The following is an 18,562-nucleotide window of genomic DNA, read 5'->3' as shown; positions in this document are numbered from 1 at the left end:
ATAATAATAATAATAATAGTTGTAGTAATACTAATAATAATAATAATAGTTGTAATAATAATAATAATAATAATAATAGTTGTAGTAATACTAATAATAATAATAATAGTTGTAATAATAATAATAATAATAATAGTTGTAGTAATACTAATAATAATAATAATAGTTGTAATAATAATAATAATAATAATAGTTGTAGTAGTAATAATAATAATAATAATAATAGTAATACAAAAAGTCAAAATCAAAACCCATCACTTTCTCTCTCTTGTTCTCGTTTCTTCTTCCTCTTTTCTTTCTCTCTTTCTGCTTCTTCCCCATTCTCTCCTCTCAAATTCTCAATTCTTCCCCAAACCCATCTCTTAGAACCCTAGTCCCAAACTCACGGCAACAAGGACGGTAAGTCGGCAACGAGGACGGCGACGAGTACTGCTTTAAGGTAATCCTTCTCTGTTGCATTTTGCTCGTTCTTCTTTTTCTTGGGTTTGGGTGTCTTTTTAGCATCTTCTTTAATTTTTTTTCTTGGGTTTGGTTGTGTTTTTAGGGGATTTGTTTAATTCTTGTTTTTCTTGGGTTTTTAGGGGGATTTTTTTTCTTGGATTTGGGTGTGTTTTTAGCATCGTCTTTAATTTTTTTTCTTGGGTTAGGTTGTGTTTTTAGGGGATTTGTTTAATTCTTGTTGTTAGATTCCTTTCCAGCCTTAGTTCCTTACACTTTTGTTTGCTTTGAGAGTTATTTGTAAAAGAGTTGTAATGTTGTAAAAGGTAACATTTCTGAATTTCCTATCGTCTCTTTCTTCTCTCCTTCCCACCTCCATTCTGCTGCAATGTTAAATTTTTCTGCTACAATTTTCTGGAACAAGTGCTCGAGCTCGAGCTGGAACTCGAGCTCGACAGCTCAAGCTCGAGCTCGACAAATCGAGCTCGAGTTCGAGCTCAAATATACTGCGTCGAGCTCGAGCTCAAATATACTGCGTCGAGCTCGAGCTCGAGCTCTACCTGGGCGAGCTCGTCGAGCTCGAGCTCGAGCTCGAGCTCTAAATCACAGAGTTGAGCTCGAGCTCGAGTTCGACAAAAATGGTCGAGCTCGACTCGAGCTCGACTCGTTGACAGCCCTAACAGCAATTATGCATCTATCATATACTTCTTCCAAGCCATCCTTAGAAATTATAGCTGAACCTGCAAAATTGTTATATTAAATTCATATAAATTACAAAAAAGGAAAAGTATGAAGAAACGTAGTAAAGACTAATATAGTACTTTTTCAGCATTCACATGGATATAAATTTATGTTAAATTCACATGAAGGGGTTTGCTCATGCTTTTGCGTTCGTATTTGTGTGTGCTTTTCAGGAGAACATACCCATTGAGGAAGTGTTTGCGAATCTGAGATGCACCAGAGAGGGGCTTACAACCGCGGCTGCTCAAGAGAGATTAGCCATTCTTGGACACAACAAGCTTGAGGAGAAGAAGGTGCTGATTGTAAACTGTAACTTTGTTCTTGGATTCCATTGTTTTTGGAGTTTATGAGTTACAATTCTCATGTTGTTTTATGGTTTCTTACAATGTCTTTGTGGTTAGTGGTTTGTACATTTATTTGGAATCAGGAAATGTAGTTCTGATGCAGGCATTACCTTTCTTCTTTTTCCAATGTTTTGATGTTTAGGTTATAGTGAAATTATATCTGTATACAGGAATTAGTTCTCTTGCATCCACAACACTAGATTAAGATTCTAACCAAGAGTTCACATAGTAGTTTAGTTTCATCTAGTTTCTTGTGCAGGCTTTAGTTGTTAGTTAGTTATGGATAGATCCTCCAAGATATAAGCCATGCTCTAGGCAAACATTTGAAATTAAATGTAGATAGTAATTGGATTTTTTCTTCTTCATAAATGTTTACTTGATGATTTCTTTGTTTCTAAGTTTAATTATTTAGTTTTTTCATATTTCTATGATCTATAATACTCATTTGATGTGAGTTAAGGTGCTCTCTGGTGAACTTTAGAAATCTTATTTTGAAACAGTGCATAGTTGATTTTGTGTTACCGCAATAGCCACTTGAATTTCACTAATTTTGAATTTTTTTTGTTGATTTTGCTTACTTTGTTTATTTAACATATAGATTTGCTTCGCTGCTGGATTTTTTTTATTGCGTATTTTACATTAGTTAGAGCTTGTACCTTCTTTTTCTGGGACGTTACTTGTAATGCTTAGTAATTGGCATTAGCCCAATGTTTCTATTATGGTTTTGTGTGTCATATCTCATTTTTTTCAAATATTTTGGTCTCATTTTGTTCCAGTTTCGTTAAAAAAAAATTAGGAATTGAATCGAAAATGAGCTTTATCCTCTGCTATTTAGAGATGGAATTAGCCACAGGGTCAGAGACTGAAATAAAGATGAATAGGAAACAACATAGGGTAAACACAACAGATTTTGAGAAGTATTTGTCTAAGTTTGTTTAGGTAACTGAGACAAAGTTGTAATCTGTGTTCAGCAACGTAATCAACCATTGGACTTTCAGCAACAGTATTTTTTATGGATTTTCTCCGTCTGTGGTGTTATTAGAGATAGAAATATAGGCTTCGGAGATGGAAAAATCTGTTTTTGAAACCCTGTTTTCTTGTAGTGTATATCCATTTTTCTGTTTTATATTTTCTTGGATGTCTTTATATATAACTTGAATTTAATATTTTTTATATTATATTTTAAAAATACATATAATTTAAAAATAGGGGTAGTTTGATTATTGACGAGCGAACAATGCTTACTCAGGCGCATTTTTTGCTCGTGTGCTATAATTTTAAGGGAGAGGGTAATTTATATATTTTAAAAAATACGGGAGGTAATTTTGTATTTTTTTTTATGGGGATTTACTAGAATATTTTAGATATCACATTGAGCTAAAATGGAATTTACCCCTTAATCAGGTTATTTTCCTCCGACGTTCCAACCCACCATTCCCGGACAGCTCCCAGTATCTGGGTTGCCCTGGGCGGACAAGAAAATTGAATGTTCAAGGAGATATTGCTGCCTTGCCTAATATTTCGTGCAGTGCAACCATTGTTTAAGGTGTCTCTTTCTCCTATGAGAACTAAGTTATTAATTGTAGTTGTGTTTTCAAGAAACAGGGATTTAGTTCTACTTCAACTCTTGTGTGAGAGGCCTTATAACCCTAATGTTTTTGGTAGCTACTCTTAACTCTATGAAACTTGTCAATGGGAGGGAGCTAACCTGTTTGGAGAAATGCCCAGTTGACATTATATATGTTCGTGTGCGTGTGTATGTGTTACTTTGTGCTGTTTATCCTTTGAATTTACTCTGTTTCCGATTCTATGAATTTCCCTCTGTCATGTTTATGGAATCAATTCCTCCTAGTTATTCGTCTATTTCATCATTTGAAAAATTAAAAGAAATTGTTATTTATCCTATCTTGGTATATGCCCAAGATTCTATAATTTCCCTCTGTTTTAATCAGTGTCTTTTTCCGGTCTGTTTTATCAGGATAGCTGAGAATGTTATCAAAGTCGAAAATTTTCTGCTCTTTATGGCGACGGCAGAATCCATTGAGTTTGAGTCAAGATTTTAGTAGTTATATTATCGGAATTGGTAATCTATTTCACCATGCATTTTGCACTGTGATTGAGCCAATTAAAGCTAATGACTTGTCGCACAATGCTGAATCACCTGAGCTTCCTGATTGGGTTAAGTTTCCCGGCAAGGAGTCAAGTGAGGGAAAAGTGAAGGATGATGATTTTGTGCCGCCTTCAGTATCATACTGGATTGAGAATCAGAAGATTCGTTATTGTGATGTTGATATGAAAACCGTAGTTAATGATATAGTTGAGAGTGATGTTGATAAGATTAGTAGAATTCTGAAGCAGCAGTTCATATCTCCTGATTTAGTTGTGAGAGCGTTAGATGTTTGTGATGTTCATGTGTCCGGGAGTTTGGTCGAGCAAGTGCTGAGGAGATTCAGCTGTGAATGGATAGTGGCTTTTGGGTTCTTCAAGTGGGCTGAATTGCAGAAGGGGATTAGTCATTCTGCTGATTTGTACAACCTAATGGTTGATAATTTGGGGAAAATGAAGAAATTTGACATCATGTGGGAATTGGTGGAAGAAATGAAGAAGTTGAAAGGATACATCACGTTGGATACAATGACCAAAATCATGAGACGTCTTGCAAAGGCCAGTAAGTACGAGGATGCAATAGAGGCATTTGAAACAATGGAACTATACGGAGTAGACAAAGATATCACAGCCATGAATAGGTTGTTGGATACGTTGGTGAAGGAAGGAAGTGTCGAGCATGCGGAACGAGTCTATCTTAAATACAAGGAACATATTCCTCCTACTTCACTCACTTACAATGTGTTGGTCCATGGTTGGTGCAAAACTAGGCAGATTGATAAAGCTAGAAAGAATATCGATGAGATGAAAAACCATGGATTTTGCCCAGATTCAGTTACATACACATGTTTCATTGAAGCCTATTGTCGTGATAAAGATTTCCGTAAAGTTAATGATACTTTAGAAGAGATGCAGAAGAATGGTTGTCGTCCTAGTGTAGTGACGTATACCATCATAATGAAAGCTTTAGCGAGGGCAAAGGAAATAAGTAAAGCCATGGAGGTTTATGAGAAGATGAAAGAGAACAATTGCTCTCCCGATACTTCATTCTATAACGTCTTCATTGATGCTCTAAGCAAAGCTGGCAGGCTACAAGACTCTGATGCTGTGTTTGAGGATATGTCAAAGCAGGGAGTTATTCCAGAGGTGTCAACCTACAACACGCTAATCTTTGTTGCTGCCCAGAACTTGCAAGAAGAGAAGGCTCTGAGTTTACTTCTGAAAATGGAAGAAAGTCGGTGCCAGCCAGATCTTAATACTTATGCCCCACTATTGAAAATGTGCTGCAGACTGAAAAGAATGAAGGTGCTTTACTTCCTGTTGAGCCACATGTTCAAGAACGACGTCAGTCTTGATCTTGGAACTTATTCACTTTTGGTTAGTCGCCTCTGTAGAAACGGAAAAGTTGATCGTGCTTGTTCCTTTTTTGAGGAAATGGTGCATAAGGGATTCGTTCCAATGGATTGTACATACGAGCTTCTCGTCAAAGAGCTCAAGAAGAAGGGCATGAATAGAGAGCAGCAACGAATTGAAGAAGCGATGTCGCGGGCTAAACGGCCAGGATTTGGCCATTCTTCTACAAGCTATTCTAAGATTTAGGAATAGGCACCATCACTATGTTTATAGACGATGATCGCATGTGTGACAATTTTGTTAAATCTAGATGCACAAATTATATGAATCAACCGGCAGAGGTAGTTCAGTAGTTTTATTTATGTTATGACCCTTTCTTTTCAATGTGGTTTATGCAAATCCACCTGCTTGCCCAGTCTAATATCTCGGCCTTTCCCAGGACGTTTATCCACTTTTTCATATGTTTGCTCTTTGGCTTTTTCAAGCAATTGCGACATTAGAGATCATGTTAATAACATAGAATGCAATTGTTATCGCCTCTGGGACAATATTTATTTATACTCTTTACAAAAGTGTGAATATTTCATGTGTTTGTTTCTATTGTGAAAAAATATTCATATCTTTGTTTAACTAATTTTATTAATAATAAATCAAAATATTAGTTATAAAAGAATAACATTCTACCAAAAGAAAATTATTTAAGAGCTCTAATACCTCTAAATTACTTGAACAATGGTAATTATATCCAACTAAAATAATAAATAAATAAGCAAATAATATTTCTACTTGATTAATTTGTTAGAAGATTAAAAATACTAATTTACTACGGTACGGTAAAATTTAAAATGACCAGCATTAGAATAATATATAAAATATTAATATAAACTGCAAAAAACTAAATATATATATATATATATATATTTATACATATGAAAGAATAAATACAATGCATCTTAAATAAACATTATCAATCTTATTAAGTGTTTGGCTAAATTTTTTTAAAACATCTTATAGGCTCCTACATTTTATAAAAATAAGTTCCTAAAGTGTATGGATAAAATAAGATGTTAAAACTTATAAGATCTCAGGGTATTCGGCATAATAAGGTATTTTTATTGGTAAAAAATAATTAAATTGATATGATACCATTAGAATCAGATAAGTTGTTATTTTTTGACATATTTTGCTTTAAAAAATTTTAAAACGCTTTTATGAATAGTACGCATTAGTTAGTTCCAAATAAAAGTTAATAAATACTTTTTTTTGCAATAACAAAAAAAAGTGACGAATTATTAATTACCTAAACTTTTGAACTAAAATAATATGTCGAATATTAATATAAATATATAATTGATATCTTTTTTATAAATGAAATAATTATTTCTAGTTGTATAATTCATAATGTCTTAAAGTTATACTTTTAAGTAAATATAATATTAGTATTAATCCTAACTTCATTTAACTATAATAATTTATTATTAAATAATAAAATATTTTTTCTAAATATTAGAAAAATTAAATAGTAAAAAATATTTTTCAAATCCTAGAGAGAGAAAGAGTGCGTGTGTTTGTGTGTGTGTGTGTGTGTGTGTGTGTGAGAGAGAGAGAGAGAGAGAGAGAGAGAGAGTTGGATGTGTATGGTTGTGTGCTTAATTGTGTGGATAGAGATATTTTTGTCTTATAATGTCATTGAAGTCGTAGGCGTGCTAATGTACGCGATTACTCATAAACTCAAGGCTTTAAAGCCTGTCTTTCGTCATATGAGGCGCAATAAGGGGGATTTGACGATAAATGTACAATTGACCAAGGATTCCTTGAGACAGCCCAACAACTGGTTAGCGCAGATAGACGGAACGAGTTGTCCTCCTATTGGAACATTGCTGCCGACTGGTGTATGCCAAGGCGGTTAAGCTCAAACAAGTCATGCTACAGCAGCGAGTTAAGATGCAGTGGATGAAAGGGGGGGATCAACGTTCACGAATCTTCTTTCGCGAGATTGCTCAACGTCGGTCTGTTTGAAGGATCTTGCAAATTAATGATGAACACGGAACTACCTACACAGAGCTAGAAGCGGTTATTCATGAGTTTGTCTCCTTTTACCAAGCTTTATTAGGTGGAGGCAGACGGATGCAAGTGATAGATATCAAATACCTGAGGCCATGGGCGAGGCATGTGCTCAATGAGGAGGAGACCCTCATACTCCTCCAACCGGTGACAACAGCTGAGGTGAAGCAGGCTGTGTTCGATATTGCTGAGGAGAAAGCACCAGGACCTAATGGGTTTTTCTCGGGCTTTTACAAAGCCGCTTGGCCAATTGTGGGTCCTCAAGTAACGGAAGCAATATTGGATTTCTTTGCTACAGAAAGATGCTTAAGCAAATCAACACCACGTTGCTGGCACTTATACCCAATGTACACTCTCCTAAGCTGATCACAGACTTTCGTCCTATATCATGCTGTAACGTACTATATAAAGTGACTGCTAAAATTATTGTTCAAAAGTTGAGTAGGATGTTGGATAAATTAATCAGCCCTTGTCAAGCTACTTTTGTTCTTGGTCGTAGTATAGGCGACAATGTTATGCTTGCACAGGAACTATTTACAGGGTATAGCCAGGTGCGTCTCCCACCTAGATGTGCCCTTAATGTGGATATTCAGAAAGCTTAGGACACAGTTGAATGGGACTTTCTACTAGCAGTTTTGCACATGGTATTTTGTTAATTCTATTCTAATATTGAATCTTTTATATATTATATTTACTTTTAATTTATTCCAATATAAAATTATTAAGTATAATAATTAGTAAATACAAAAGACAAAAATCAACTTTAAGGAATATTTTTTTATTTAATAGTATCAACTAAATTTAAAAGTAAATTACCAAAAACAAATTAAATGGTTTCTTCATCAATTAAAACTACTATTATCAATTTTTTTGAATTTCATTGTATACTAATGATTCAATGATAGAAATATAAATAAAATTATGAGTTTAATATTTCTTTTATAACTAACAAGTGATATATTTACTTTCAAAAAATATGTTTCTACACATGCAATACACGTGATACTTCCTAATCTCTAGCGAAACGCTAACATTGTACAGGTAGATGAAACACTACAGATACACAGATTATTCAAAGTTGAGATAGCGAAGCATAATTCTTGACCAACTTCTTCGTCTCAAGTCATTGTCAGCTTCCATAAATTCTTGACCAGCTTCTCCGTCTCGAGTCATTGTCCGCTTCCATTAATCAGACGCCGCATGCAGGGAGGGGAGAGAGAGAGAGAGAGAGAGAGAGAGTTATATTTTTTTTATTAGAAGGAAAAGACTGAATATTTGTAAAGGATGAAGTATTCTATCCCTATTACTACTTCTCAAGCATATGAGCAGCAGCAGGAACCGGAGTCTGGTGGATGAATATTGAAGGGAGATCCAGTAGATCCATGGATATCGTGCAAAATAAATAAGCGGAAGATTTCAAAGGGAGCATCATGAGAAAGAATTCAATGGACTATAGGTGAAGTAATTTCTTATGTCTGGGCTCCTGCCATCCATCTCTTCCCAAAAACTCCTCAATTAACCTAAGAGGAAACACAAGGTCTGAGGTTATTACATATTGAATGTCATGTACACCAAGAATGAAAGATCCATGTATACCCACATGCTGCAAATAGCCTTTTGTGATGCTGCCAGCTCCCGATCTGGAAAGCTATCCTCCAAATGAAAACTCAGCCAAACATAAAGATCAAGAACCTTTGAATCCCAAAAGAACAATAACTTAAAACCAAGTTGATTAAATCAATGCCATAAATTAAGATGATACCAGGTTTAACTTTTTCATAGAGAGGTTATTCTAATATTAAGTTTTCACAAAACAAAAGGTTAAATGCAGTAGGTAAATAGTTAAAAATTGCTATCATAAAAACTAGTCTAATTCATTCACCAAATGGGTACTTTGTTATAAAATCACTGCCCAAAAGTTCCTGTTCATATATCCTCAGCAACAACAAATTACGCAGCATACTAACCTTGTGAATTGATTCAAGCTCCTTAAGAGCATGATGTGATTTGGGCACCTTCAGTGTCCCAGGAGTAAAAATTTCCTTCAGCCGGACAATGCGAGTCTTAGAATAACTTTGTGCAAACTGCCATCAGAAGTAGAATGAAAATGTCTGCATCTTAAACACCAAGCTGAAAACAACAAAGGCTAGAAGTAGATCTCACCTGAATGAGTCCCTGAGATGAGATGTCATCATCCATGTCAACAGGACTGCAGATGAAAATGCGAGTAAGTTACTGAGGACTGCCACTACCAGAATTGTTCATTCATGTTTCAGTATTCTTCAGATGAAAGATTTTTCACACAATCAGATTCATAAATGGATTCCATAACAAATTATAAGAATGTAAAATTAGAATTGAAATGTAGAAGTGAGTTATGTGCATATTCTTTTATCAAGTATTGCGGCATATCATTGTTCAACAAAAAAGTGTCATATGTTTAAATGTTTACATATGTAGAGAATAACGAACATTCATTTTGAAGAAAGGGAAACAACAATTTCTTTTTTTGAAAGGCGTAAAAAATATCACCTCATAGCAAAGAGATACTTATCGTTCAAATTAATAGGTAGCTCATCTATAACAGCAGCAACTTTCTGCATATAAACACAAAATCAGCATCCAAAACTATGAACATTCAAACAGTATCTCAGAAGAAAGGAATGATGAATTTTGCATACCAACATCTGCTCACAATCAGCAATGAAATAGTTTTCTGACAACTTCGCGTTCTCCACAAAATGCTCCTATGGAAGGAATGGGAGAAAATGGTGGGTCAGAGAAATGAAGGGCAGTGGAGGGGAAGAGAATGAAAGTATAATTGACTCTTTTTACTTAATATTTGCAAGTTAATCATCTCTTGCAGATCACAAATTTCTGGAACCAAGTTTCTAACACCCCAAAGTGATCCAATCATGGCTACGGACAACAAACACAAGAGAACTACTCCAATGAATAAGTGTATAAAAGGAAAGTTTGTTCTGCATGAAGGTGGTGGAAATAGAATCAACTGTTGGCACAAGGTGAATCCTAAAACAACCAGGATGCCAATTGAACATCTCTCTGTGTAAAGTCTGTAAACAGATAAATAAATAGGCAGGTAGAATGTGTACTGAGCAATGCAGAGAGAGAGAGAGAGAGAATAACTTTACCAATATCTGGTGCAGGCCAGAAGTTGCGTGTAAACGTGAATACATAAACAAAATATCAAAATTTGGAAAAAGTCCAGCTTGCTGCATTACAAACATGCCCACCAGAAATCGTCAGAAAAGATGGAGTACTTCAGTTATGGTGGAGATTCAGCCAAACCAGCAATTTTCGGATTACCTCCAGAATTGGAGAGGGGGAACTAAGTGATGAATGAAGTAAAGGTAGATCTTTGGCAGCTTGACAAGTCACTTCGCCAACAGGAAATTTAGATTTATATCTGCCAGCTCTTCCTACAAGAAAATCCATGCACACAGTATTATGAATATAAAAATCTGAAAGTAATTTTGAAGAAGCTTATGCTCCCTTGCAGATATGTATGTTCCAATCCCCAAATCTACTCATGCAAACAATTGATGTCATCTGTCAGAGAAGCTCGTTTATCTATATATTTGTTCTTCCAAGTAAGGAAAGATGGGGCTGTGAAATATTACTGAACACACAATCAAATGGTAAAATATGGCATTAGAAACTATGATTCAAGCTGTGAGAATTCTAATAAGTTACAAGTTTCAACAATAATTATTTTTAAACAAGATTAAAGTTAGCAATTTGAGGCATTTGCTCCACAAATGTCACTCTTGGTGAAATAGAAGTACTGATAACAATAGGATAACTTACCAGCAATTTGTTTAATCTCAGAAACAGTAAGCTCCCTCGTTTCCACGCCATCAAATTTTCTCAATGTTGAAAAAATAATTCTTGATATGTTAAGGTTGAGACCCATTCCAATGGCATCACTAGATACGAGAACATCAAAATCACTGTTTTCATCGTTGAACATTGTTGCCTGCAATCTTAAGGAATTGATCAAATCAGCTAATTTATGCTTCACCAGATAAAGACTTAAGCTATCAATTTGACAAATAGGATTCTATTGGCATGCTTAAGACCTACATCATGTAGTTTGAAACCAAGATGGTACCTGTAAACCCATTAAACCATGCATATGAAATTGAACGCAATTAAGTCAGGACTCAAAACTAAATAGTGGAATTGTGTTGAAGAAAGAGGGATTTAGGTGCTTCACAGGGTAAACCCTTCTTTTTAAAGGACAGTTTTTGAAAACATTCCAATTGAACCTAGAATAGATGGATGATGAAAAAACATGAAATTACACAAACTCAATGAACTATTTAGATCATAGTTGTTAATAGCGCATGGCGGGCGAGCACCTTTTTAAAGCACGGCGCACATGTACACAAATAATATATGTATTTTATATATCAATATATTTCACATAAAAAATGCTCAAACAGTTAAATATAAACACTAGAATTTATTTTACTCTTCATACCATAAAAGAAATATGCAAAACAACAAGTCTTACAGAAAACAAAGAGTTCAAAATATGAAAAATCATTAAACAAAGTCATTATAAAAAAGAATATCTTCTCTCCTTTGTGTTAAGAAAAGTGTAAAACAGCAAAACCCTAACGTCTTCACTCTTCAGCCTATTTTTTGTGTAAATTTCTACAGTTTTTCTTTTTGTTAATTACAGGATGGGAGAAAACCCAGCCTTTATTTATGCTGGGCGAAGCCCAATGTTCGAAAAAACATTTCCAAGCCCCTGCCTAAAACGGCTGGGGCTTGCAAATGGCGAGCTATGGCGTGCTTCTGTGACAGCAACAATGGCGCCGAATGGTGCACCATGGCGTTGCCGTTTGCAAGGGATGCACCATTATATAAAAATGGCTCTGAGGCCGCCCCATGTGCACCTTGTGGGAGCCTTAGCGGCCCATTTAGAACTACAGTTTAGATAGACAAATTTTTAAGCCAAGACAAATGAAAGCCAGAAAACCTGTCTGGTTCGAGTCTCTGGAGGCAAGGAACCATAAACAACAGAGCAAAGATGTTTTCTCCCGTGTTCAATTTGTCTCTGCCAAAATAAAAGATGATAAGAGGTGCAGTTACTCACATTCTTGATGAACGTGAATATTAATCAGCATATCATAATCTATATGGACCAATTTGATTTTAACACATGAAGTTACATTATAATCAGTATAAAATAAACATTGCACCATATAGAAAAATTTGATTTTAACACATGAAGTTATATTGTAATCAGTATAAAATAAACATTGCACTGTATAGAAGTCAAAAAGATCGCTCTTAATTTTGCAGACCAAGAAGAACCGACACATATAAATCATGAAACTCAGGGAAATTGTATCCTTTATATGTACCACAACTGGATCAACTCAGAAGCAAACTAGTCACCAGTGCTCTTTACCGCCAACTAGTTTAGTAGCTTATCCTTCCTCTAGTTAAGTAAATGGCTCAGATAAAGAATAGCCACGAAATCATTTCAGTCCCATGTCCTATTAGTACATAACATAATTGCGCCTGTCTTCATGTGCAAAACCACATACATAATGTTTGGTTTTGTGTTTTGAATGTTATGTCTTGTATTTTGGAGATAGAGAGAGAAAAATAGAGATAAATAAGTGTGTGTTGAAGATAGATGGTATGTTTGGGGTTGTGTTTGAGGTAATTTAAAATATTTTAAAATAAGTGGTGTAGGTTTTTTACGTTGGGTTTTGGGATACAAAAATCACTGTTAATTGTCAAATCATATCTCTTTTATGTATATTTTTATATATAAATATGTATATATATAAATATTGTATATTTAATGTTGTATATTTGGAAGAAAAAAATCACTATTTATTGTCAAATCATGTCTATTTATATCATATATAAGTGCGTATATATATATATAATATGTAGAAAGTTCAAAAGTTAAAAGACACTCAGACAAGATGCTTGTCTCGGAAAATGCAAAAACATGAAACCAAACATAGTGATAGTTTTCAGGATTCTCTAGACATGCATCTTGCATATGGGGTGATTTTGCAAGTCTATTTACTACTTTTCTGCATTCCTTTTATTTTTTCATTGTTTCAGCAGAGGCTTGAGGGAAGATGGTTACTATTATTAGTAGGACATACAACGACATAAATGAGATATATCTAAAGTAGTTCTTCCATACCTTTATCTTGTATATCTCAAAGCGTGAAAATGCGACAATGCAGTCACCAGTCCTTATGTTCGCAAAAGATCCAAGAGGAAGCTTCAATGGGACAAGAGGCGAAAGCCTCTCGTAGTATTGAACCTAAAGACAACATGAAAATTTATCATCATTAAAATTAACGACTCAAGTCATAACAATCCTCTCCCATGATTCGGTCCATGCATAGACAGATAGATGTGCAAAAGCAAAAAATGCATTTAAGCCAAGCAGTTGAATTAAGTTTTGAGTGATAAAATTTCAAGTCTTATTGCAAGTTTTTTGACCGTTTGCAGGACAAATAATTAATTGTAGAAAAGGTGGAAAGGTCAATACCTTGACATTGTCCTCCGTGGCTTTAAGTATTTCCTGTATTAGAGGAACGGCTGCTGCATCCCCACATAAGTGTAGCTCGTCAGCCGCTATCCCCAGTAGAGCTCGTGTAAATGAAAAACCCCTTGTCCTGCAACCCAACATCTGTGAAAAAAATGATGAAAGAGTAAATACCAATCACATCTTTCCCACATATTCAGCATATCACCTGAAAGAAGTTTCGCGAAAATTGTAAGATGTTAACAAAAGTAGAATACGAATGTGTAATTCTCCAGGAGCTCTGGTTCAAATGCAAATATACAGAACATGCACAATCCACCCCACATCACCACCTCATGCAAAATGGAGAAAAGAGGAGAAAAAGAAAACCAGCTTGAAAATTTCATCTTCTGTTTAGTAACAAAAGTAATTTTTTTCCTTTTGTTCTACTTAGCACCTTTATAAGTAGAAACTAAGATGAATTGCTAGAAGACAGCCTCCTTTTTCAAGCGTAAGACTCGTACAAACAGAAGTCAATGAATTCAACATGAGGAGACCATAGGCACACCTGAATTTCATCAACAACAGCACAGCTGTATTCGGATGTCACATCCGCCATTTCCACAGTAACAGCCTTATGTTTTGCTCCATCAACTTCCTCCCTCTCTTGTCCAGTAATAAGATCACATGGAACTTTAGCCTTGTTCATACGCTGAGCAATCTCCCACGCCAAAAGTCTCAATGGTCCACAGTATATACCTGTGGCAATAGTTAGTAAATCAGATTCTGAATGCAGCTAAAGCAAATGGCTTAAACAGACCAATGAAATGCATCTGAATGAAAACAAGAATGACTCTGCGTGCCTGAATAACTTGATTCCAATCGTTTCAGAGCATTATATGTTTTCCCGCTATTTGTTGGACCGACATGTAATATCACATTTCGTTTCTTCCGTCTAGCAATAGGATACCATGTATGTGGGCGCCTAAAGCATGACGGGACGTTAGTCTTCACTGACATGATAGTGGAAATGAATTATAACGACATCAACTTCATCCCGATATTATTTCACTTACGTAAGGTCTGTAAAATCAAATTTCTTGCCTCCAACTGAACTACTGATCTTCCGCAAGCATCGACAGACACTCCATGAAGTACCAAGCTTTGAATCCCAGGTATAATAATAGCAACCCACATTATCTGACCAGCAAATAAGAGAATGCAACATATATCAAACGAAACAATTGGTCGCATAAAATTGCCCGCAATTTCAACATCAAAATCGTGCTCCTCACCGGGTGCCTTACTCCAAGAATCCTAAACTAAAAAGAATTGCATATTCTACTAAAATTCTTTTTTCTAAGGTTCAGTTTCTCCAATCTACTCAGCTTGTACTGTAGAATTTCCAGTTATCCTTGAATACAAGAAACACAACAGACTAAACAAAATCTAACCCAGAAAATATAAATTAACAAAAAAGGAAATAAAATAGACATGCAGAAGAAGGGGAGCTGGATTACCAGTCAGCAGGGTACGAGAAAGTCTCCGGCGAAAGGGCAAAGAGCCCATTTCCAACTTTCCTTATTTAGAATAAATTTCAGATTGTTCAAAGCGAAATCAAGTGAAAATTGACATTATGAGGAAATGAATAACAGACAGAAAAGAGAATCCATTAATACTGAAAACTGGAGTAAACCCGTAAGCGGGATTTTAAGTGGAGACGAGGAGTTTCGGCGTCAATGGCGGGTCTTCCACCGCCGACTGCGATGATGTTCGGTTTATGTATATTTGCCGTCTTTGTAGAGTTTACAATTAGGGTAAATTACATGTTTTATCCCCAGACATAATCACTTCTTCGCTTTTGGTCCTTACTATTTACTTCTCATGATTTTTTTTTCTCTAATATTTATAATTTTTACAAATTTGATCCAATATTTCACAATATGACCAAATCTATAAGAATTTATGAAGATTAAAAATCAAAATTATAACACGAAAATATTAAGAAAAAATGAATAAATGTTATATATAGGGACTAAAAATATAATTTATCCATTCTTTTACTATAAAAGATGAAAAAAATTAACTTTTATTTGGTTCAAAAATAAAATAAATAGCAAAAATAGATTTAATGCTGTAATTTTATTCCAATTAATATTATTGAGGCATTAGTATTTTTATTCATTTTTAAAGATATTTGTCTTATTTAATTGAGTTATTAAATTTGATTGCCAAAAAATTTTATTATACTCAATAGCTTAAATGTTTTATTATAATTATTTTAGAAACTAAACAGAAAATGAATTTTTCTTTTTGAGCTCATAATATGTCTTGGATTTTAGGTTTAATAAAATTAATTTATCAAATAATGATTTATTTTTATAAATTAGTGGTAAATAAAGAAAATATTATTATAAGGGTAAGTTATATGTTTTGGTCCCCATGTAGCCGGTTATTCACTTCGAATCTCTAACGTTCATGTGCCATGTTTTGGTCCCTAATATGTATATTTTTTTACAAATTTGGTCCTTGATGAGTGCATCAAAGAAGAGATATCTCAGTGGTACGGAACACCATATAATTGAGACGTACATATTGACCAACTGTTAAGTACTCACATAATATGTGTAAATTTTATTGATATACTGTATTCACATTAATTATTATTTTGGACTTTTAATTTATGTATGTGAATAGGTCCTTTTGGAATGAACTTTACGCGCACCATCATGCGGATACCCTATTATTGATGAGCTAGTAGCGTCTTAGTTCAAGGATTGGTTCAAACGTTGTGTAAGTTGTGTGTTTTTAATTGTGTCAACTGTAATTTGGCAATATATGGTTTCTCTAATATTTTCAACACAGGTTAAATCCGAATTGAATTATACGGATAACAAGCTTTTATAGTTACACTATTAGGTACCTACAGTTGAGGTCACAACATTCTCGTGCTACTTTATAAATGGCTACAACTTCCACTGAAGTGCATAATGTAGGTAAGTCAACTATGAACTGTGGGGTGTGTGTCAAAAGCTCATCATGTACCGACATGTAATGCGACTTCTATGGGATTCTCGAAGAGATAATTTATTTGGATTACCCACTTATTCTAGACTTGCAAATCGTTCTATTTAGATGCTGCTGGGTCGATCCCGTGAGAAGTACAAAGATACATCCTTATTATCACCTCATTGATGTAAACTTCAAGAACTTATACCAAAAGAACGAACCATTCATCCTGGCGCATCAAGCAGTACAAGTCCACTATACGGAATACTCTAGCATGAAGAGAGACAAAGTAGACTAGATAGCTGTCTGCAAACCAAGAGACAGGAACGAAGTTGCGTTTCAAGAGGATAAGGCAATACCTACTCCACAAGTTGTGATGGACAATCATAATTATGACTTGCATGATCCAAATGGTATTCAATTAATCGTTAATTTTTTTGTTGCTACTCAACAAGGTGCAGGTATATCCTGATCAATGGCCTACGAGACTTCTGACGACTCTGTCGAAGATACTTTTGACGAGGAATACGAGACTGAAGAAGACAGTAATTATGATTGACACTATTTACCGTTTTCTGTATCAAGTGTTTATGTACGTATTTTAATAATAGTAGAAGTATAATTTTCAAACTTATAGAAGTATAATTTTTCAAATTATGAACGGTCAAAAATACCCAAACCTTTCCTATAATCGTGCCAAAATCTTACTCATATTTAATATGAAAAAAAAATATTTTTATGCTTAGGCACAGTTAATATTTTCAATACTGTTCCAAGACCGTTCCTACGTATAAAATTTTTGCATATAGGAACAGTAAAAAAATGCTAGTCCATTCCCACAATCGTTCCTAAATATGACGGATATCTAAAAAAGGGAGGAAAAATCAAAACTTAGGAACAATCAATTAATGTTGATTGTTCTTAAGTTTGTTCCAACAAATTTAATTACGCAATAAAAGAAAAATTGGAGGAAAATTTAATTTAGGAATGATTTTTTTTTTTTTTCACAATTCCTAAAGTTGAGTTTACCCAAACTCGTTCCTAAATGTATCGATATATCTGTTCCTAAAATATTTTAATCGATATGTTCCTAATTGTGTTTCTGAGTCCGTGCCTAAGAATGTCCACAACTTGATCATTTTGTTCTCGATTACGATATCTCTACATCCGAAACATGATTTATGCTAAACTTAAATGTATAACAATACTTGCCATATGTGAATATTTCTAGCGGTCTGATCTAAAATCAAATGATCTGATGGATAATTATATTGTTTTTAACATCATTGATTGTGTATCGAATAGGATATCTCAGCATCCATATAACAAAAATGTCTGAAACATCATCGAATATAGTATTTTGTCGATTTAATAATATCCAACGGTCCAATCAAAATTTTAACGGTCTGACTACGCAATCCAATACAATAGTATAAGATGCTATTTACATCTATATAAGATAACAAATCTGTGCATACAAATATACTTGATTTTTTGAACAGTTGCTAAATTTTATTCGTAACATTATGCGTTTCTAATTGCCTTAATTATTTGTTGGTCTACTTTTTTCTGATCATTAACATGACTGGCACGGTTTTTCCTACATTTTTTATTTTTCTTAATTTTTTGAGAAATTAATTTTGAGACACAATTAGGAACAATTTGTTATAATTAGGAACGGTTTTGCTAATTTAATTAAAAAATAAATTGCCATTTTCGATGAATTAATGATGTGGGAACGTATCATTGTAGTGAAACAATATAATTAAAATAAATTATAGACAAAAAGGTTTGTATTTGACATTGATACATATACATAGTTTGCAATAAATTTGTACATTCATAAATGTTAGTATTACATTGATGTAACTATCATCTTACAGGTTGAACTGCATGGGTTAATCGGACCGTCAAAATTAAGATCCAACCGTCAGATATGATCAAACTTATAAAATAATCCACTTGGCCAAGTTAT

The 18,562-nt window shown here is 34.2% G+C and overlaps 2 protein-coding genes across 3 annotated transcripts; one reads left to right on the top strand and one right to left on the bottom strand.

Moving 5' to 3' along the window:
• On the top strand, window positions 239-5,433 carry LOC105158393 (pentatricopeptide repeat-containing protein At3g22670, mitochondrial). 2 transcript variants are annotated; one of them, XM_011075142.2, is made up of 4 exons: window positions 239-439; window positions 1,353-1,472; window positions 2,928-3,069; window positions 3,502-5,433. In XM_011075142.2, exon 4 carries the CDS (start codon window positions 3,513-3,515, stop codon window positions 5,226-5,228), a length of 1,716 nt encoding a protein of 571 aa, XP_011073444.1. In that variant the 5' UTR covers window positions 239-439; window positions 1,353-1,472; window positions 2,928-3,069; window positions 3,502-3,512; the 3' UTR covers window positions 5,229-5,433. The 2 variants fall into 2 exon arrangements, with proteins under 2 accessions (XP_011073444.1, XP_011073445.1); XM_011075143.2 differs by lacking the exon at window positions 2,928-3,069 and having other exon boundaries at window positions 240-439.
• Window positions 8,051-15,359, bottom strand: LOC105158392 (ATP-dependent RNA helicase SUV3, mitochondrial). The gene is made up of 16 exons (XM_011075141.2): window positions 15,099-15,359; window positions 14,655-14,778; window positions 14,442-14,563; window positions 14,147-14,337; window positions 13,603-13,743; window positions 13,249-13,371; window positions 12,055-12,132; window positions 10,875-11,043; window positions 10,374-10,486; window positions 10,199-10,279; window positions 9,728-9,793; window positions 9,579-9,643; window positions 9,210-9,255; window positions 9,014-9,130; window positions 8,647-8,738; window positions 8,051-8,566 (listed from the first exon to the last, which is right to left on the bottom strand). Exons 1-16 carry the CDS (start codon window positions 15,145-15,147, stop codon window positions 8,497-8,499), a joined length of 1,647 nt encoding a protein of 548 aa, XP_011073443.1. The 5' UTR covers window positions 15,148-15,359; the 3' UTR covers window positions 8,051-8,496.

Source organism: Sesamum indicum, linkage group LG3 (assembly GCF_000512975.1).
Source record: "Sesamum indicum cultivar Zhongzhi No. 13 linkage group LG3, S_indicum_v1.0, whole genome shotgun sequence".
Classification (NCBI taxonomy): domain Eukaryota; kingdom Viridiplantae; phylum Streptophyta; class Magnoliopsida; order Lamiales; family Pedaliaceae; genus Sesamum; species Sesamum indicum.
This window is presented reverse-complemented; position numbering and strand designations above follow the sequence as displayed.